The 22,500-nt window shown below is 42.6% G+C and overlaps 1 protein-coding gene across 1 annotated transcript in view; it reads left to right on the top strand.

Moving 5' to 3' along the window:
* The window catches only part of LOC118799504 (plexin-A2-like), a 137,708-nt gene that overhangs the window by 32,397 nt on the left and 82,811 nt on the right, over positions 1–22,500 (top strand). The window contains exons 3-4 of the mRNA XM_036559430.1: positions 9,967–10,149; positions 22,040–22,168. Of these exons, the coding sequence (XP_036415323.1) occupies positions 9,967–10,149; positions 22,040–22,168 (312 nt within the window). The remainder of the gene's footprint in view (positions 1–9,966; positions 10,150–22,039; positions 22,169–22,500) is intronic.

Here is a 22,500-nt window from a genome sequence, read left to right as displayed (position 1 = left end):
TAAGGACTCTTATTCTACATTTTAACACAGTATTTTCAGCTCTGTTAAATTGCGTTTTTCGGTGGTTGGCTTCACAGGTCTCGGAGGAAGCCTGTGTTAGCCTTCACCCTCCTAGCGTTGATAGCATCGTGTGATTGGGGGAGTCCTAACTAGTGGGTGTATTTGGAGACGACTAAATTGGGGAGAAAATCAGGTAAAAAAAAATAAATAATTAATAAAAAAAAAAAATTAAAAAAAAATCTTTGGGTCAGGGCTCATCAGAGAGGAAGCGTCTGAAGGTCCACACCTTCATTCATACACCAGTGACTGTAAAATATGTTTGGAATTAAGCTCCTTTCTGCGTATATGATAATAGGAGATGTTAATGGACATCCCACTCCAAATGGAGAATAACTCAAATACTTGTCCAAAGCAACTTACAGAATAATAAAAATATCAAAAATCTTTTCATTTGAAAACATTCCATGGAGAATGGACCTCTAGAAATGCTGTAGCAAACAGTGACTACTAAAGGAAAGCCTTCAGTTCTGGACATAAATGTCAAAGCCATTTTTAAAAACTGAGGAAAAAAAAACAGTTTAATGATTTTATATCGTCCTTATGGGATTTCTAATAGTAACTCTGCTGAAAAACCAGCACAGAATAGCAAGCATTTCATGCTGGTTTAAGCTGGTCTATGCTGGTCTGTGCTGGTCTAGTGCTGGTCTGGTTTGACCGGGATACCAGCATCCAAAGCACAACATAGGCTGGTTTTGCTGGTGACCAGCCATGCGGGTCTATGCTGGTTTTCTAGCATTGATGTTAGCACAAAGCTAGCTCTGGTGCATTTTTAGCTGTTCTATATTAAACCCGAATATTTGAAGCTTGTAAAAGACGTTCCACATGTTTCATTTACAAAATGGAACAGAAGTTAACATATATTTTACTCTGTATTTAGCAGTATTTAACAGTGAGTCTTTCAGTGAAGAGTCCTCAGTGCTGAAAAAGGCTATCAGAAGCATTAGCATTAAAACTTAACCTCTTAAAAAGCTGGCAGAGCCAAAGTTATATAACCTAAAAATAGTTCAAGCAGTTAGCATTGAAGTCCCTGTAGTTACCGAGTAATAAGTCATAGTGTGTTATAAGCGTGGGATTTTAAGAGGGTTAATGGTTTTGCTTCATAATCGGCCTAATGTTTATCATTAGAAACCAGTAGTTTCCTGTAGGACACCTTTAGATGTCATTAGAAACCATGAAATGCATCTGAAATCAGTCAGAGTTCACCTCCCTGATAGAAAGAGGATAGTGGGCTATTGTTGGCCCACTGATGGCAAAGCTGGTGGTCCAGCTAAATAGAAACGGAGACATACAAAGTAAAGAATGTTACCTACATGCCTGTTATGGCCAATAATGTCCATATTTCATATGCATAGCTCGTTACCGTGGTGAACATTTCTACATTAGACACTGCTGTGAAAAGGGAATAGATTATGGTTCTCTGTCTGCTCCTGATTGTCAGTGTAAACAAACACGAATAAAAGGTTTAAATGAAATGACTTTATTATCGTAAATAACTGGTGTAACGTTAGCTAAGCGAGACTGATGTCTGTGTTGCTATGGTGACCATCAGTCTGCGCTGATCTTCAGGGTTAAAGGGTGAATTAGCAGTTCTACATTAACTCCAGAGTTTAAGACCATTTATTGTTAAACTGTGTTGAACGATCAGCAGAGCTTTATTTTACTGTAAAGGAGGATTATTTTATTTTTACCTACAAATCTGATTCTGCTGTGGAGCCACAACAGGGCAGTAGAAGAGCCGCATGTTGCCGACCCCTGGCCTAACGTGTAAGGCCTTCAGTCCAGCTCCTGAAGTCCTAACCAATGGGAGAGCAGCTTGGCTGTATCCATCTAAATACCTAAATCTCAGATTTGGATGTTTCAGGAATTTAGCCCTTTTTTTTCCAACCAAAACGTATCACTGAAATAAGAGCATTACTACAGAACTTAGAGTTTAAATTTAAGAAGCATGAAGGTTCTGTTACATAAAAATAGTTCCTCCTCTGAAGACCTAGAAGTCCCTGAGGGTTCCCCACTGTAGAATAGTCTAAAAAGTACATTGGGCTCTGCTTTCTGAGCTTCCTGTAGCCGCTCTATTACTTTAGCAGACAGTGAATTTGCAAAACATGCTGTTCTACATTCCACTAAATCTTATTCATTAATTTTAATATGCTATAGACATCCATATAGAGCCACTGAATAATGCCGATGCTCCGGCCTGTTAGACAGAGACAGGAAAGGGCCTGGAGCGGCAGCGGACCGCCTGCAGTCTGCTGAGGCTCTGATTTGATTCAGTAGTTCAGAGGGGCCATGCTTTGAAGGCTGCTTGTCCATTCAGTGCATGTAGCTGGAATTGCAGAGAAGAGAGAGGGGGAGATTGATCCTTCTGCTGGAGAAGAAATCTGGGCTTTTGACCCACATATCACTGAAGGACAGGGGTTCTGAGAATACCTAGGCTACCATATACCTGCAGGCTGCTGTGGAAGTTTATATGGGCCTTATTGTACCTACATATAGCAGATATTTGGCAGAGATCAGCTGGACTTGAATGTAACTGCATTTTTAGGAGGTAGCACCTGGAGCCTGGAGGAAATATGACTAGTAGTGTGTGGTTTGACAACCTGAAGTCACAAGTTGTAGTTTGCTAATGTAGCCAGAACATCTGTGGCCCAACCGTCCAAAGGCGACTGCATACTGGATGTGCTGCATTGCGTTGCGCAGCATCACGTGGCAGAGCGCTGCTATAGAATGCCAGCAGGGACTGCCGATAAATGTCAAGTTCAAGTTTATTTTTATACTTTATTTGTATCAGTTGAATAAAATACAGGGTGATTCAAAAAGATTCATCTGATTTCAAAATGATTTATTTCCCTTGTAAATCATTACAGAACAATGCAGTGAACTGTAAATGGTTTAATTGAGCATAAAGTTTATTATGTAATTGTACAAGGTCTCAGTATGAACCTCCTCCAGCTGTACAGACAACATCAACGCCATAGTCAAACTCATCCCGTACTGGATTGAGCATGTCGGGTGTCGCTGCACTCACGGCTCTTTCAGTGCGATTTCGGAGATCATCCAGTGTTGTGGAACCAGCGCCGAACGCTCTGAGCTGCTGGAGCTTCACTGGCCACGAAAATCACACTGCACAGTTATGATGGATTCACTCTTATTGAAGTGGAGAACGCAGAACGCTTTCTGCTCAGGGGTCTCATCTCCTCTCAGACTGAAGGGAGCCATCTTCCACTGACAGTGAGAAACTCTAAGACCCCCTCTTTCAATTGGATTGTGATTGGTTCCTAGACGCCTCACTGTTGTAAAAATATGGTACTTTGAAATTGGATGAATCTTTATGAATCACCTTCAAAGTGAAAAAAGTGAAAAAGAGTGTGTTTACGTGCACTCAATATTTCGATCATAATCAGATTTCTGCAGTTATCTGATTATTCAAGTGGTCATGTAAACAGCATACTCCGATCAAGAAGTCCATTAAAAAGTTCGATAAAGAGGCTGGATTTTAGCTCAGTAATGAGATTTCTCAGTGCATGTAAACTCTTACTCTGATTTCTTTCGGAATTCTCAGTCTGCGCTTGTGCGAAACAGACGGCTGTACCGGTAATAAGCAAGCAGTGTTGCCGCGAGATGCAGCAAAACACTTTTGGAGCGCCGCTAAAACCGACTATATGCCTGATGAAATGAAGGATTTAAATATTAAATAAATAAAGTCTTTTTTTAAAAAAGCCGTGGCATTTAGTTTGAGTTTTACGTTACATTTACGTCACGTCTTCTTCTGTGAGTTTATTGGCTGGTTGCAAAGCAGAAATCTGACTCATCTAGACCTGGAGTTTCCCCATTATCTGATTATGCAAGTGCATAAAAAACGCGTTGATCGGATTACATTACACTAAAATTTGCATATTCAAGTTTGTTCCTTCTATAGGATTTGACAGAGGGTGTTCAAACTTTTTCATATGACTCTCTATATTAATTTCTTTATGATATGGGCCATTTAGTCCAGGGTATAGAATCAGGTGTGACTAATATTGACCGGTCCTAAAGAGAGCAGCACCTGATACTCTGTCACTAAAAAAGGGTATTGATGACCCTACCAGTCACCCTAGTGGTGAAATACAGTCTGACTGGGAGGAGGGTGTGTAAGTCGGGGGTCAAAGGGGTCATATGTCATAAGTGAAAGAACTTTTAATGATTTATGACCTCATTGTTTCTTAAAGCTTCCACCCAGGCCGGTGTGTGACCATCAGTGAATGACTCACCGCGGCCGTTGCCACAGTATTTCTCCGTTACTCATCGTCGCGCTAAATGAAAGAAAGTCTTGACACAGCTGGCGTTAGCGGACAAAGCGGTTTCCAGGAGCTGAGGTTTATATTCCCCCTGACAGCTCTCTAATGGAGGGCAGGAGACGCTGTAAGGAGACCGCGCTCCTCTTTGATAATAAATCAAAGCCGCTGTGCCGACACTACTTATGGACGGTGTGTTAGTGTAGCGTCAGATCAAGCAGTACTTAAATCACGGAAGACTGATTCAGTATGAAGGGCCGCTTTCTTGTTTACCGTTTTGTAGCAGTGACATTTCAAGGGCCAATCCTGATCCTGGATTCCTTTGTCCTGTACATTTGAATATTTTCCTGCTCTAAAATATCCAGTTCAGCTCAGACATGCTTGCTAATTAAACGGGAGCCCAGTATCCCCAAAACATAGATTGTCTTAAACTTACTTTACAGTGGTGGTGATAGGAACCAGGGGTCGCCATGACTACAACACAAATATAGACATTTTATTTACTATCCAGAACCACCAGTGAACCTACACGAGTCTTCTGAGTTTATATGGAATGTTGATGATGGAAAATAGTGGAAAATCTGAAATAATAAGTTTTCTTTGGGGACTATTTTGCCTCACAGCGCCCTGCATGTATCCCTCCACAATGAATGGAGTTTAAGTTCTCTAAACTATCATAAAACAGTGTCTCAGTCATCAGACAGTGAATTCATAACCATTTCTTGTAGTAACTTTCTGTGAGGGAGCTTTTAGAGGTGGATGTCTGGTTCCTATCACCACCATTGTGAACAATAGGCCCTTTTCACAAGAAACGGAAGTGCGTGAACAGCGGGTAAAAAGGTTCTGCTTACCTCAGAAATACAGGCGTTCGTATCATTTTAGCCTCCACAGAAAGGCGTCTCACTTTATCTTTGTCATAGTTGCCAATTTTGAGTCCAGAACTGTTGGAGAACCGAACACACAACAATGAGGGAGTCCAGACTAAATAAAGGATATAAATGATTTGTGGAAAAATTCCATCACAGCTGTCAGAGCACAGTAACGTCAGCTCACGTCTACAGTGATAAATCGATGGAGGTAATAATAACTATAACCAAAACACTGGATAAGCCATATTAGCTGGAGATGCTGAAACAGCTCGCTAATAATAAACTAGTTAAAGTGGCATAAAGCTAAACATGCGCACATCACGGCAGGGGGGCGTGCCGGGTCGTCAGGGTCCGTAGTGCCACCGTACCCATTTTTTAATTTGGATTTATAAGAACTCTATATCTATAAGAAGATATGTTTGATCTGCAATGATAAACTGTCAAAGACTAAGAAGTCGTGTGGCTGAAGCCTCTTGTTCGAATTGTCCTGTTCCACCTTAAATGGTGCAGCAGTTACATTGTGGCGGCTTAGGCACCATTTAAGGTGGAACCACCGGCACCAGTGAACGAACATCGACTCTCCGCACTCGCTCTCTCAGATACTGATCATTTTTAAGAGAGGAAATGAAAACTGTTCCTCTGAAAGCGGCTGTAGCAGCAACTTTAAAGCACAAACTGCATTCAGTGTCATGTTGGTCAGCAGCGCTGAAACACTGACACAGAGGTTCTTTTACTCCATGTGACTAAGTTTATTCCTTTATTGCACAAACTCGTTTTCTTCTGCTCATCATCAGCTGAGAAACCACTGAAACTGTGAGTTAAGGCTGTTTTTGCTTCAAGCTCTAACACTTGAGTGAGCTGTACACACTCGTCATTGCTGCTGCTGTAATTGATTTAGCAGGAGCAGCGTCACCTGCAGCGAGAACTTCCAGCAGAAAAAATGTGGAAATGTGAAATGTTTCTCTAGAACGGAGCGTTTCACACCAAACCACTCTGAACCGCTCTGCATTTTAATTGGATTAGTAGGACTGGTGGAATTCCTCTAGTACTAGTAAAGAGAGCGTTCAGTGCAATGCTCACTTTACAATACTCTTTATACTCATATGCCTTCAGGAAACTCAGCCCTGGTCAGTCAGATGTGAGATGCTACAGGAAAACAGTAAAATATGCTGCTCCAAGGCCGGAGTTGGGAACAACTCTAGTAGATTAAAGAGGAACATGGAGTTTTGAAGTGGAGTTTATCATCCAAAGTTTTTTTTTTGAAAGTAACAGACAACAAAGACAGTAACACTGTTTATTTCTTCTCTAACTGAAGCTCAAACTTTGCTAGTGATGGCCAGCTCTTATCAGTCGGCCGAGCTCACCAACAAGAGTTGACTCTTTCGGCCCAAACTGCTCTTTATTCAAAATCACTGTCCCTTTTTTATCAGCCAAGTTGACAAAATGAACTATTATTTGTTTTTCAGTAAAACCTTCATCTACTTTCTAATTAACAGAAAATGCAATACGTTTGTTATGAAGGAAAAAAAGAAAAGCTGCTTCTTAATGCGAGTCGGCTCCCAACGTTCAGCTCAAAGAGCCAACTCATTTACAAATGACACATCGCTACACTTTGCAGGTTAAATAAATGAAGGTTCTTGGACATATCCATTTCTCCTGCAGTGGAGAAGATATGCTGCCTTCAAACCCTCTTGAAAATACTGTAATTTGCCTAGAAAGTAAAGAACAGTTTGTCAGTTCTTCAAATTACTTCATGTGGTAAGAAGTAAATTACCTAGATTTAATCAAAGTAAATAAATACTTTGAATGAAGGATTCCTTCAATCAGAGTCATTTTTGAGTTGGATAAAACTAGTTTTATTGCTTGTTGCTCCTACATAAAGTAATTATTTTTGGTTGAACTGAAAAACACAGTGTAATTAGTAAATGATGAGGTCCTGGAACACTGAGTAGTGATGGATCCGGCGGGTCGATGGGTCTGGGAGGAGGTCCCGGAACAAAAAAGGTCATGGCTTAGTTTGAAGTTTCCCCATAACGAGTTTGTGCTAATGAGGATCTAAAGCATCAAACATCCTCTCATACGTGAGTCACCCGAAACTAAACACCAACTGGCCACTTCATTAAGCACACCTCCTTGTACCCCCACAGGACCCCCACAGAGCAGGTATTATTTGACCGACGAGGTAGGAGTGTCTAATAGAGTGGACAGTGAGTGGACACAGTGTTTAAAAGCTCCAGCAGCACTGCTGTGTCTGATCCACTCGCACCAGCGCAACACACACTGACACACCACCACCACGTCAGTGTCACTGCAGTGCTGAGAGTGATCCACCACCCAAATAGTACCTGCTCTGTGGGGGTCCTGACCATTGAAGACCAGGGTAACAGAGTATGCAGAGAAACAGATGGACTACAGTCTGTAACTGTAGAGCTACAGAGTGAAACTATACGGTCAGTGGAGCTTTAGAAAGGTAGTTTTCTCAGGACGTCCATGACCAAAACCACTGAAACACATTTATCACTTCCAAACTTGTAAGTAGGACCTGCTGAGGAGGACTTCCTCCCCCAGTCTGCCCACACTGTCCCCCCAAAAGGACAAATCTATAGATAGATTTTAGTGCTGGATTGTGTTAGAAGTGTATTCCTGAGATGTACGGTGGTGTTTAGGAAAACTGTATCTACCCTCTTCCCCCTGGCCTACTTTACTGAGCTGCCAGCACGTACACTGCCTCAGGAATCCCAAATGTCCAGCACTGCGCTCAGATATTCCGTCTGATTGGTACAGGAACAAGGTGACATTCTCTGTGTGCAGTGATATTTCCGCCGCTGTTCGAATGCCTGAGTTAAATGTCTGGTTTACTCAGGCGTTCAGCACAGGCCACTTCAGACCTGCTTTTAATTTTTAATTCCCCCTCCGTAGATGGATAAGGGTTGGAGCATGGATAGGTCAGTAGAGACGTTGTGTCCTCATTGGCCCCCAATCACAGATGGCGGCGGTGTCACGGGGACTCCACATCTGCACTTGATGAGCAGTGACTCATCTGATTGAACTGCTCAGGATTCTAATTGTTTACTATTTTATTGTTCTCTATCTCTCTGTCCATCATTCACTCCACTCTGTGTTCCTCTGGTAACTGGATGCCAGTGGTTTTAATTCAAATTGTGTGGGTGTACCCCAAATATGTGCTCTAATAATATAATATATTTCCAAAGACTTTTATCAACACCTCAGTGGCAGCAAACTATCATAACAAACTTTAAATACATCCAAATATCCATACAGTAAAAGCAGTAATAGTATTAGTAATAGTAATAGTAGAGGTGTCATAAAAGGAGTATTTGCAGTGTAGTAATAATAGCAGTAATGTAGTATTAGAGGTTGTAATAGCAGTAATGGTATTCATAGTAATAGTAAAAGAAGTAGTGGTAGATGTAGTAATACCAGCAACAATTGTCATTGTGAGACTAGTAGTAATAGATGTAATAGTAGTAGTAAACATATTAATAAAAATAATAGGAGTAGTAGTAGAAGTAGAAGTAATAATAGTAGTAGTAGTTAGTAGCAGTAGATGTTGTGGTAGAAGTAATAATAATAGTAACAGAGGTAGTAGTCATAGACATAATAGTAGAAGATGCATTAGTAGTAGTAATAGTAGTAGTAGAAGTACTGATATAGTAATAGGCTTAGTAGTAGTAGACGTGTTAATAATAGTAATAGTAGTAAAAGCAGTGGAGGTATTAATAGTAGTAATAGTAGTAGAAGTATTAATAGTAGCATTTGTAGTAGTAGTAATAGAAGTAGTAGTAGACATTAGTAGTAGTAGAAGTAGTAATAGAAGTAGTACTAGTAGACATATTAATAGTAGTAGTACTAATAGAAGTACTAATAGAAGTAGTAGTAGTAGTAGTTGAAGTGTTATTAGTAGTAGTAGTAGTAGTAATAGTAATAGAAGTAGTAGTAGTAGATGGATTAATAGTAGTGGTACTAATAGTAATAGTAGTAGTAGTAGTATTAGCAGAAATAGTAATAGAAGTAGTAGCAGACGGATTAATAGTAGCAATAGTAGTAGTAGAAGTATTAATAGTAGTAATAGTAGTAGTAATAGACATTAGTAGTAATAGAAGTAGTACTAGTAGACATATTAATAGTAGTAATAGTAGTTGTACTAATAGTAGTAGTATAGTAGTTGAAGTGTTATTAGTAGTAGTAGTAGTAATAGTAATAGTAGTAGTAGTAGTAGAGGAGGATTAATAGTAGTAGTACTAATAGTAAAAGTAGTAGTAGTATAGTAGTAGTAGCAGAAATAGTAATAGAAGTAGTAGTAGTAGTAGACGGATTAATAGTATCAGTAGTAGTAGTAGAAGTATTAATAGCAGTAATAGTAGTAGTCGTTGTATTAGGAGTATTAATTGAAGTAGTAGTAATAGTAGTAAAAATAGTAATGGCAGTAGTAGTAGGAGTAGTAATAACAGTAGTAGTAGGAATACTAATAGTAGAAGTAATAATACCAGTAGTAGTAATATCAATAATAGTTGTAATGGCGGTTATAGTAATATTAATAGTGTTAATAGTTGTAGTCATAGTATCAGTAACAGTAGTAATAATAGTGATATAAGTTGTATTATAAACGTAACAGTACCATTTCATTTTGTCAGTTCCCTGTAGCTTCAGTCTAACTTATCTGTTCTCTCTCTCTCTCTCTCTCTCTCTCTCTCTCTCTCTCTCTCTCTCTCTCTCTCTCTCCTTCTCCTTCTCTCTTCCAGCCGGTCCCCATAGATGACCATTTCTGTGGTTTGGACATTAACCAGCCCCTCGGCGGCTCTGAGCTCGTCACAGGACACACCGTTTACACTGAGACGGCTGAGCGACTGACCGCGGTGTCCGCTTACATCTACAACGGCTACTGCATCGCCTTCCTCGGCACGCGCGCCGGAAACATCCGGAAGGTGAGAAACGGCCTGATTTCACAGCTGATTTACACCTGCTGTGGGTTTTATACTTGTTTCAGAGTGAAAACGCTCCAGCTGTGCAGGCATAGAGGAAAAAACACAGTTGTACAGTCACTCAGATGGCTGTTACATTCTGGTACTGTCTGATCTTCTGCTCCAGCACATCTGATTGCACTCACTGGCTGATTATCATGTCCGTTAACTCTTAGAAGTGTAGAGCTGCTGCTTATTAGGAGAGATAGCACAGTGTGCCGGCTGGATGAAGGAGACTCTCAGCGTTAGGAAATGGAAACTGAAACTGCAGTGGTGATGAGCCTGTTTAACAGCAGGGGGAGATTTATAATGGTAGCTCTCTAGCGAACTGTAACTTACTATAACTTAAATTTTTGTTTATGTTGTTTACAGTACAGTGTCACCTGTGTGCGTATAGTTGGTAACAGATATAATATGTGATTATGGATCTCAAGGGACTGCGGTGCAAACTGGCTGAGGTATTCTTAGTTATTGAAGTGTGTAATACAACTTTGGGCCTGCTGGTGGGTCCTGCAGCCAGTTGCACCAGCTGAACTTAAGTTTGGGGTGTAAAGTCTGTCCTAAACCTCACATTGAGAGTAGTTAGTTTAAAACTAGCAACACACAGAATTTTAGTTGCACCACAGACACTTATGGTAATTCTTACCAAGTAGAGCATAAAGTTATTGTAGATTAAAACACTGTCAAACACCGTTTTCAGTCTGCAGCCAATCAGTAACGTTACTGACATAAACAGGAAACATCGCACACATGATCTCCACACGCAGTGAAATCACTCAGATTTCTCTCTTTTCAGGGTTTGTTTACTTTGCTTAAGGTATGTCGGTCGCTATACTTCAAAAAGAGACTGTTTTACAGTAAAGTGGTGTCCTCAAAGCATCTGTCTCTCGTATGTGTGTTTATCCTGTTCCAATATTCAAACTGGCTCTCTTGCACAATATTTTAACACCACTTTATCAGTAAACGGTTGGTAATGTTAGCGAAGCTGCAGATAATATAATCGCTATTTGAATCTGCTGAATGACAGAAATGTAATGTTAGTTATGTTCGCTATATTTTATACGGCAGGACTCACTCCTACTGTAGGGTTTGTGTAAATTTTCATTTATAACTTAAAGCTTCGTTAAAACTGTGTTACTTGGTGCAACTGGATAAATTCTAGTAGCTCATAAACTTGAACACAGTGGCAGTTTACAATCAAACTAGGCTACGATCAAACGTACGTTCAGCTGGTGCGACTGGCTGCTGGACTTTTAAAGGTTTGAGTAGTTTAGTGTTTCACAGCTTGAAAGTTATTTCTTCAGTTAAAATGGTTTCTTAATATGTTGTTAATTCCTTTTGAAAAATGTTAAAATTTTTTTCTTCTAAATTATCGAGGCCAGTTCCATCCTCCAGCTAGGTCTCCCCATCATATGAAGCTGTTAAGCTCAGTGGTCACTTTTTGTTGACGTTTTTCGCCGTGCAGCATCTCTACTCATTGCTTCTGTGTTGTTATTATAGAAATGAAGGAAAACTGGAAGCGTCTTATTTTTACTTAACGTTGGACCAAAGCTTACAATGAGTGAGTTTTTTTATGCTGGGGGGGGGATTTTTAACCCAATTTTCTCCCCAATTTAGTCGTCGCCAATTCCACCCGCTAGTTAGGACTCCCCCAATCACACAATACTATCAACGCTAGCAGGGTGAAGGCTAAAACAGGCTTCCTCCAAGACCTGCCAAGAACTGCCGCTCATGCAACGTCACTGGACAGCTGAACGCGCTCGGAGGAAAGCGCCAACCACCAGATCTGTTACGTCAGCTAACAGACGCCTGCGCTGACTAGCATCGCGCTGAGTGACGGGGGGAGAAGGAGGGGCCATCCTACCCACCCAGAGAGAGCGCGGCCAATTGTGCTCTCTCAGACTCCCGGCTACGGACGGCTGTAGCATCACCAGGGATCGAGCTCGTGATCTCCTGATGACAGGGCCAACGCTTAGACAGTTGCGCCACTCGGGAGCCCAACTTTTTATGCTTTTATAATTTTCAGAATCATTTTTGTCTACACAAGCCAGCGTTAGCTCACTCTACTAGCATGCTAGCTACCTGAGCATAAGACCTATGAGTGCCAGTGTAACCCACATCCAATCAAACGCCTTCCCTCCAAATCTTCACTGTCAGCTGTTGTGTGTAAAAACTCATATTTTCATAATTATGTGAAAGTCCAGTCTGTTTCTGCCTGATTGGCTAAACGCAGTGTGGTGGCTCATTTGCATAAAGTAGAAAACTGCTGAACTTTATGAATTTGTTGTTTTGTGATGTCACTAAAAACCAATGCATTTACATATCACACTGTCAGAACGGAACCTCGTATCTCCAATACAGTAGCTTCACAGGTGATGGACAAAACATTCTTAACTTGTAATGGAAGTCCAAGTTTTTCTTGGTAATTTTGTAGCATTTCTGCATTTCTTAGTTTTCAAATTATGCAAAAATAGAAAGCAACAAAAATGAAGATGCATGTTTTTCAACGATAGATATCCTCCTGTTCAGCCTACAGCAGTGTAGCTCCGCCCACTCACGCTGAAGTTATAAGGAGTGTTGAAACCCGGACTGCTTTATGAATAAAGCACAACACAGGGCAGCCAGTCAGAACAGGCTCATTTACATATCTCAGTCTTAAAGGCATAGTAACAAAAGCCGCCTGTTTAATTGTCAGAGATAAAGAGGCTGTAAAGGCGGTTATTTAATAACTGAATTGTGTTGGTCTTATTAAAGCAGGTGGTTATTTGGCTGTGAGAGTTTGGGTTACGGACTTGTTTCATCAGCTACAGATGCAGTGGAGAGAAATCAGCCTCTCTCTCTCTCTCTCTCCTCTCTCTCTCTCTCTGTCTCTCTCTCTCTCTCTCTCTCTCTCACTTCCTCTCTCTCTTTCTCTCTCTCTCACTCCCTCTCTCTCTCTCTCTCTCTCTCTCTCCCTCTCTCTTCCAGTCTCTCTCTTTCTCCTTCTCTCTCTGTATCTCTCTCTCTCTCTCTCTCTTTTTTCTCTCTCTCTCTCTCTCTCTCTCTGAGTTTCAAGAGAAACCAGCACAGAGGCTGCAGCTTCGCTCTGCTTTATTAAACAGAACATTCCTTCTTTTTATTTTGTTTTTTTACACCTAATAAATAATAATAAAATAAAAAATCCCCAGTTTCCCCCAAATAATAAATCCCCAATTTTACTGTAGATACTGTAGATATAACATACAGTGTTATGAGATGGAGGTGTATTACTGACGGTTTCAGTATGTCACGGTGTATTTATGTGTATTTAAAATGATTTTTCACACTGCAGTGTCTGAAATGTTGAATACAAATCGCTGTATTCATAGTTTTTGAGAGCATTGTTTAAAACATAGCACTATTTCCTCTTTGCCAATTTATCAGATGTGAGAAAAAATAAATATCGGGACTGTTGCCCAGCAGTACATGTGAAACAGTATATGTTTACATATTTAAAGTGACGTCCAACCCAGTCTTAACCTGGGAAGACGTTAGACAGAGTCAGTCTCGCGTCGTCCATTTTGCGGTGTGAACGATAAAGAAGTCTGTGCATTGTGTTTAAGCTCAGTGGGTTTCAAGCCTAAACCTTTGAAAAAAACTAGTTACATTTTGTGTAGTAAACACACAAAATTTCACTGACCACAGTATTGAGCATGCAGCCGGACACTACTGGTCCAGGTAGCCCTCAGCTACGTAATTGCCAATGCTATGCTGTCCCAAATGGTTGCTAAGGTGTTGTTAGGGGGTTGCTATGTTATCCCAGGTGGTTGCTATTGTGTTGCTAGGCCAGTGCTGTGGTTTCCCCAGTGTTTGTTAAAGTGTTACTAGGCCATTGTCATGGTGGTATCACATGTTGTTGCTAGGTTGTTGCTATGGTATTGCTAGGCCGTTGCTTTGGTATCCCTGCTGATTGTTAAGGTGTTCCCAGGCCGTTGCAATGGTATCTCAGGTGGTTATTAAAATGATTGCTAAGGTGTTGCTAGGCTGTTGCTATGCTATCCCAGGTGGTTGCTATGGTGTTACTAGGCCATTGCTATATCATCCCAGGTGGCTGCTGAGGTTTTGATAGCCCATTGATAAGATATCCCAGGTGGTTGCTATGGTGTTGCTAGGCCATTCCGACGCCATCCCAGGTAGTAGCTAAGGTGTTGTTAGGTGGTTGCTATGTTACCCCAGGTGGTTGCTATGGTGTTGCTAGATCATTGCTATGGTATCCTCACTGTTTGCTAGGCCATTGTTGTGGTATCACATGTTGTTGCTATGGTGTTGCTAGTACAGCGTCAACCAAGCAACCGGCCCAAGCTGTGATGTCACGTCAATCAGCTCCCCAGTCGAGCTGTGATGTAGTGTCACCCAAACAGCCCTAGAAGCCTCTGAGCCACAGTCTCGTCCGCTATCTCGGTGGAGATGATGCCAAACTCCTCCGCCAGCAGGCAAACATCAAAACACACACACAAACAATTGTAAACAAATGTAAAGTGGCAGCCATATTGCACCACTGACATTCTCTACTCTGAACAAAATTTGTTATGACAACTCATGACAGCATATGGCGTCTGCTACGACATGTTCATGGCCTGGTTATGTCAGTGCTATGTAGCAGGGCTCAGGGTTCAAGTCCAGTGTTACACCCATGATTACTGTGATAACACGAATTATATTGGTTACTGATATCACGCCAGGATGTTTGCGCACCCTCCCAGCCCGACAGCCAGAGACACAGCATGACGCAAGAGTCTCCAACACATACATCAGTATTCATTCATTCATTTCTGATCCGTCTATCAGTTTAAAGGCTCCTCTTACAGCCCTTTTGCTCAATTATCTTCTCCTACTATTCAAACAGTCTCCCTCCGAACGTCTGTGATTGGTTTAAAGTGGAATTGGACCTCGTTGCATCATCTCTATCCATCAGCGCGGATCTGCCTGACATTGTGCTCGGCTCAATTATTTATACTTAGCGTTACTTATTCACAATAAAGTTTTCCGAGGCAGTTCGCCTATAAAACTCTGTCTGAAGGGTTCTGAGTGTGTGTGCATGTGAGTGTATTTCATCCTGTGATTGTTATTTATAATGTAGTTTTATGATTAATACAATTCATTTATATATATATAGTCCTGCAGGCAAGCCTGAGCGAACTTTCTATAATCTTTTTATTTCTTCTTTTTGGGATACAGTTGCAGAAGTTTGGGCGCCTCCGGTCAAATTCCATGTTTATGTTGGTTGGTTAGTGTAAATAAGTGAACACATCTTCTACAGAGACGCACTTCTGCACATTTTAATACACAATTATTGATTATTTGCTGAATTTGACACATTGGAAATAAAAATGGGCCATCGCTATATCATCTCAGGTGGCTGCTAAGGTGTTGCTAGCCCATTGCTATGGTATCCCAGGTTGTTGCTAAGGTGTTGCTAGGGCATTGCCGTGCCATCCCAGGTGGTAGCTAAGGTGTTGTTAGGTGGTTGCTATGTTATCCCAGGCGGTTGCTATGGTGTTGCTAGGCCATTGCTGTGGTATCCTCAGTGTTTGTTAAGGTTTTGCTAGCCCATTGTTGTGGTATCACATTTGGTTGCTCAGGTGTTGCTAGGTTGTTGCTAGGTCGTTGCTGTGGTATCCCAGGTGGTTGTTAAGGTGGTCCCAGGCAGTTGTGATAGTATCCCAGGTGGTTGTTAAAGTGAAGCTAGGCCATTATCACAGGTGCTTGCTAAGATGTTGATAGGCCATTGCTATGGTAACCTCAGTGTTTGTTAAGGTGTTGCTAGGCCATTGCTGTTGTGACCCTGGTGGTTGTTAAGGTGGTCCCAGGCAGTTGCTATGGTATCCCAGGTGGTTGTTAAGGTGGTCCCAGGCAGTTGCGATAGTATCCCAGGTGGTTGTTAAAGTGAAGCTAGGCCATTATCACAGGTGCTTGTTAAGGTGTTGCTAGGCCATTGCTGTTGTAACCCTGGTGATTGTTAAAGTGCTCCCAGGCAGTTGCTGTGGTATCCCAGGTGGTTGTTAAGGTGGTCCCAGGCAGTTGCTGTGCTATCCCTGGTTGTTGTTAAAGTGTTCCCAGGCAGTTGCTGTGGTATCCCAGGTGGTTGTTAAGGTGTTCCCAGGCAGTTGCTATGCTATCCTTGGTGGTTGTTAAGGTGTTCCCAGGTAGTTGCTGTGGTATCCCAGGTGGTTGTTAAAGTGTTGCTAGGCCATCGGTATGGTATCGCAGATGGTTGCTAAGGTGTTGCTAGGCTGTTGCTGTGGTATCACAGATTGTTGCTATGGTGTTGCTAGGCTGTTGCTATGCTATCCCAAGTGGTTGCTGATGTGTGCGTGTATATGTATGCTAGCATGTATGTAAGTACAAGGGGTTCTGAGGGATCCAGGGCCCCATAATTTATCTCTTGGACCCCGCAAATGTCTCAATATCAAAATTCTGGGGGTCACTGAAAACAAACTGATTGTGAAGTTTTGCTGTTCATCAGGGAAAAATAGACACTCAAATACAAAAGGTCTTTATTTATCCTACTTCACAACTGGGGAGCTTCTCTCTTTAATATTCTTAAATAACTGCAGCACTGCTCTGCCTCAGGGTGGCGCTGTAGCAAATTAGTTCACCCTGTTGGGCCTTCATAGCCTTGCAACTAACTATGCTCGGAATACCTCTGTAAATCTGAAAACTCACCCGGTTTTGTTGAAAGTTTGGTGGAAAGAGTGAATTGTTACTCATTTCTGAAGACAGGAGACCAAGAAATATTTCACACACTGCCCAAAAGCACAAGTGTGCTCCTGCTGTACAGCCTCTACAGTCATGCAAAGTTTTGTGGTTCTAGCTCCAAACTGGAAGCAGTGAAAACAGTACAAAAAGTGAAGAAGATAATGAAGAACAGTATGTGGGCTTTGTCAAGCAACTTAATAGCTCAAGATTAAAGCTTACGTTTTACCTATTAAACCCGCTCAGCCTCTCTGTAACCTGTGAGGAAGCTTTTCCATGCTCTATACTCCGTGTTGTTGTTGTTGGCCAGCAAACAGGCTGTTTTCATTACCCTGCATGATCCGCACACCCTGGCGGGTATTAAATTTCGTGGGTTATTTGTAATGCCACAGGAATCTGCTTCCTCTGTTTTACTGTAATAATGCCAGTCTGCGTGGCTGGGAAACTTGCAGGGCTGCAGTCTCAGGAGGAGGAAGTGTATTTTCTCAGGAGGAAGAAGATTACGGCCCCACATATTGTTTTGTATTCGCGTGTATGTGTTATATATTAGAGGAAGGAGACTGACCGTACAATAGATGAAATGTCAAGTCTGAGTTGGCCACCAATTCAGGGTGAATTGCTTTAGACCAGCTTCCACTTGCCTTTGTGATGCTGTGGAACCTCGTATGTGACCTATTTATTGGAGCTGGATTCATTCTACCAGAGGAAGTTGGGTCATGTAATGTTTGTGATTGTTTGGCCAACTGGTTTGAGATAATGTGCCCATGTAATTTCCCAAAATTCCCACAGATTAATAGTTCCATTCAACACAGTTCATAAAATTGAGGCTGCTTTTGCGCCTGCCTTGTTTGGTGTGGACCAATCAAACTTCTGCGTGGAACTTATTTCTAGAAATTTGAATGTATAATTGCAATTTACTTGCTGAATTTAATATATTGGACACAAAACTCAAAAAATGTGGCACGTGTAAAAATATGGGTACCTTTTAAGTCAATTGACTAGTTTTTTCTTTAGTCTTAGGTCTTAATCCAAGTCTGGTGCAGACATCTCCAGAGCTTAGTGAATTATGGGACCCTTCAAACCTCTCAGGGTGTTGTGGTGACACTCAACAGCCATGGGCTCATCTCAGCAGCTGACTGAGGATCTGAAACTGAAGATAATTGACTCTTACAAAGCAGGACATGCCACATTTTAAGTTTTATATTTTTCCAAAATGTTAAATCCAGCGAATATATAATAATCATGCATTTAAAATTTGCAGAAACGTCATATTTAAGTTTGTTCTATGTGAAGATGGTGTTAACATTTTTTTACTAAGAAATTCAACAGAATTCCAGCAGTGGCGCCCAGACTTTGTCATAATGGTTAATGTCAGGATGGCTAACCAGAGTACACAGCACAAATTAGCATGTAGTATAACTTCATAGCATCTGTCATGACAGTTATCCCCAAACTTCTGACCAACATGCATAATGTGATGATCCAGTGAAGATGCAGATCTGTATTGTATAATTGAGCTAACGCTAGCATGGTGGCAGTGGAGAGTGGACAGGGCAGTGGAGAGCGGGTAGGGCAGTGGAGAGCGGTAGGGCAGTGGAGAGCGGGCAGGGCAGTGGAGAGCGGGCAGGGCAGTGGAGAGCGGGTAAGGGAAGTGGAGAGCGGGTAGGGCAGTGGAGAGCGGGTAAGGGAAGTGGAGAGCGGGTAGGGCAGTGGAGAGTGGGTAAGGGAAGTGGAGAGTGGGTAGGGAAGTGGAGAGTGGGTAGGGAAGTGGAGAGCGGGTAAGGGAAGTGGAGAGTGGGTAAGGGAAGTGGAGAGTGGGTAGGGAAGTGGAGAGCGGGTAAGGGAAGTGGAGAGCGGGTAGGGCAGTGGAGAGCGGGTAGGGCAGTGGAGAGCGGGTAAGGGAAGTGGAGAGTGGGTAGGGAAGTGGAGAGTGGGTAGGGAAGTGGAGAGCGGGTAGGGCAGTGGAGAGCGGGTAGGGCAGTGGGGAGTGGGTAGGGAAGTGGAGGGCGGGCAGGGCAGCAGAGAGCGGGCAGGGCAATGGAGAGCGGGTAGGGCAGTGGAGAGTGGGTAGGGAAGTGGAGGCGGGAGGGCAGCGGAGGCGGGCAGAGGCGGGCAGGGCAGTGGAGAGCGGGTAGGGCAGTGGAGAGCGGGCAGGGCAGTGGAGAGCGGGTAGGGCAGTGGAAAGCGGGTAGGACAGTGGGGAGTGGGTAGGGCAGTGGAGAGCGGGCAGGGCAGCAGAGAGCGGGCAGGGCAGTGGAGAGCGGGTAAGGGAAGTGGAGAGCGGGTAAAGGAAGTGGAGAGTGGGTAGGGCAGTGGAGAGCGGGCAGGGCAGTGGAGAGCGGGTAGGGAAGTGGAGAGCGGGCAGGGCAGTGGGGAGTGGGTAGGGAAGTGGAGAGCGGGCAGGGCAGTGGAGAGCGGGGTGGGGCAGCTGAAAGGTGGACACACAGTGAGATCTGAGTCAATACAGAACTCGACTCAGAACAGAACAAATTCAAACTCGGGAAGGTCAAAAGGTCAGAGTTTTCTCAATCATGCCGCTCCCATGAGTCCGTCATGTGACCTCATCATTACAGTACTGCTGGGTTACATTAAACAGCCATGGTATTTGAATGCCACACAGAATTGTGGGTAATCTGAGACGGTTTGTGGTTCAATTCATCAGGCGAAGTTTGCTGTTTTCTATTTTGAGCTAAGGAGTGTGGGAATGAATACAGAGCAGGAAAAAGAGAAAAAAATTAATGAGAAAAGAGGCACTAGTGCACTCCATCAGTCAGACAGTGACAGTAGTGCACTCCATCAGTTCAGACAGTGACAGTAGTGCACTCCATCAGTTCAGACAGTGACAGTAGTGCACTCCATCAGTTCAGACAGTGACAGTAGTGCACTCCATCAGTTCAGACAGTGACAGTAGTGCACTCCATCAGTTCAGACAGTGACAGTAGTGCACTCCATCAGGTCAGACAGTGACAGTAGTGCACTCGATCAGTTCAGACAGTGACAGTAGTGCATTTGATCAGTTCAGACAGTGTCAGTAGTGCATTTGATCAGTTCAGACAGTGTCAGTAGTGTACTTGATCAGTTCAGACAGTGACAGTTGATCAGTTCAGACAGTGACAGTAGTGCATTTGATCAGTTCAGACAGTGGCAATAGTGCATTTGATCAGTTCAGACAGTGTCAGTAGTGTACTTGATCAGTTCAGACAGTGTCAGTTGATCAGCTCAGACAGTGTCAGTAGTGCACTTGATCAGCTCACACTGTGGCAGTAGTGCACTCGATCAGTTCAGACAGTGGCAATAGTACATTCCATCAGTTCACACAGTGATAGTAGTGCATTTGATCAGTTCAGACAGTGTCAGTGGTGTACTTGATCAGTTCAGACAGTGGCAATATTGCATTTGATCAGTTCAGACAGTGTCAGTTGATCAGTTTGAACAGTGACAGCAGTGCACTCCATCAGTTCAGACAGTGGAAGTAGTGCACTCGATCAGTTCAGACAGTGTCAGTTGATCAGTTCAGACAGTGGCAGTAGTGCACTCGGATCAGTTCAGACAGTGTCAGTTGATCAGTTCAGACAGTGACAGTAGTGCACTTGATCAGTTCAGACAGTGGCAGTAGTGCACTCGATCAGTTCAGACAGTGGCAGTAGTGCACTTGATCGGTTCAGACAGTGTCAGTAGTGCACTCCATCAGTTCAGACAGTGTCAGTAGTGCACTCCATCAGTTCAGACAGTGTCAGTTGATCAGTTCAGACAGTGACAGTAGTGCACTTGATCAGTTCAGACAGTGGCAGTAGTGCACTTGCACTACTGTATTAGTCTCTCTCTCACTGAGGCTTCACTGACTCTGATGCACCGCATGGCTTTTCTGATCTATTGGAAAGACATGGAATGTATGAGTGTAATATCCTGGCTGTTGTCTCAGCTGGGTCTGCTCTGTCTTGTGTTTCTGCCTTAAATCTCTGAGATTACTGAGGCGACTGACCCCTGTATGTGTGTGAGCTTCTCTCAGGCTGGTGGATCTTTGTGCGTCACACTCTGCAGCCTCCCTAAGCTCACAGAGTACCCTACACACACACACACACACACACACACACACCCACACACACATACACACACGCACACACACACACACACACAGACACACACACACACACACACACACACACACACACACACACATACACACACACGCACACACACATACACACACGCACATACACACACACACACATACACACACACACACACAGACACACACACACACGCACACACACACACTCATTGTCCTAAAGCTCCTAATCCAGTAGAGTTCATAAGAACTCTGCCTGAAACTCTGGCGCTCAACTCAAATGCAGAATATCTTCTTTACTCTTTTCAAACATTCTCTTTTCTTTAAAACACATTCCTGCTGTGAATTTGTTTGTTTTTGTGACCTGTACTGTGTGTGTGTGTGTGTGTGTGTGTGTGTGTGTGTGTGTGTGTGTTTTATCTGACATATGTTTCCCTGGGAGTTGGGTTTAAGGGTTAAATGTCCTCGTGGGAATACAGAAGCTTTCTTTGTTTTTGCTTTTCCTCATGATGTGTTCCAGATTTAGTTGGCTAAGTGCTCTGCAGAGATGAATCATCATCTACTGAACCTACAGAAAACGTTTTTAAGAGCAGTACATACCTCAGTGCTGTGGGTTTGTTCTGTACACCGCCGTGTTTAAGTCCCTGCCATGTGTGTGGATCCACACTTCAGTTCATCACTCTCAAAACTACGCTACATTAGTTTCGTAGTAGTTACTGAATAATTCATAGTGGAAACTGAATAATTCATAATGGAAACTGAACAATTCATAATAGTTACTGAATAATTAATGGTAGTAATATTTCTAGTAGAAACTGAACAATTCATAGTAGAATTGTAACATCTCTCTCCTCTGACTCTCTCTCTCTCTCTCTCTCTGTCTCTCTCTCTTTCTGTCTCTCTCTTTCTGTCTCTCTCTCTCTCTTTCTGTCTGTCTCTCTTTCTCTCTCTCTCTCTCTCTCTCTCTCTTTCTGTCTCTCTCAATCTGTCTCTCTCTCTCTCTCTCTCTCTCTCTCTCTCTTTCTGTCTCTCTCTCTCTCTCTCTCTCTCTCTCTCTCTCTCTCTCTGCAGGTGCGTGTAGACGGTGCTGTAGGTGTTGTATATGAGTCAGTGCGGGTGATGAAGGATGGGAGCTCCATTCTGCCGGACATGGCCTTCTCCCTCAACCACCACCACCTCTACACCATCAGCCACACTCAGGTCTGTGTGCATTCGTCAACATCTGTGTGTGTTCACAACACACAATCAACACACCAACACAATTCTCTACAAAAGTCTACATGTTTCAATGCTTAAAACTGAAAGAGTAGCATTTTCTTGGTTCCTGAGATGAAGATTAGGGTTGGGATTGGAAGTCTGAGTGAAAATGCTTTTATTTTGCATTCTTTTCTAATTTAATGAAAAAATAAATATTACAAAATATGTGTTATCAGCATAACAATTTCAGTGAAAAGCAGAACCTTTGAAATATTTACATGAATTTCAGATTTTCTTAGAATTTGGTGATGTGTCCCTCTTTTTGCTCAGCTTGT

Source organism: Colossoma macropomum, unplaced genomic scaffold, assembly GCF_904425465.1.
Source record: "Colossoma macropomum unplaced genomic scaffold, Colossoma_macropomum, whole genome shotgun sequence".
NCBI classification, from domain to species: Eukaryota; Metazoa; Chordata; class Actinopteri; order Characiformes; family Serrasalmidae; genus Colossoma; species Colossoma macropomum.
This window is presented reverse-complemented; position numbering and strand designations above follow the sequence as displayed.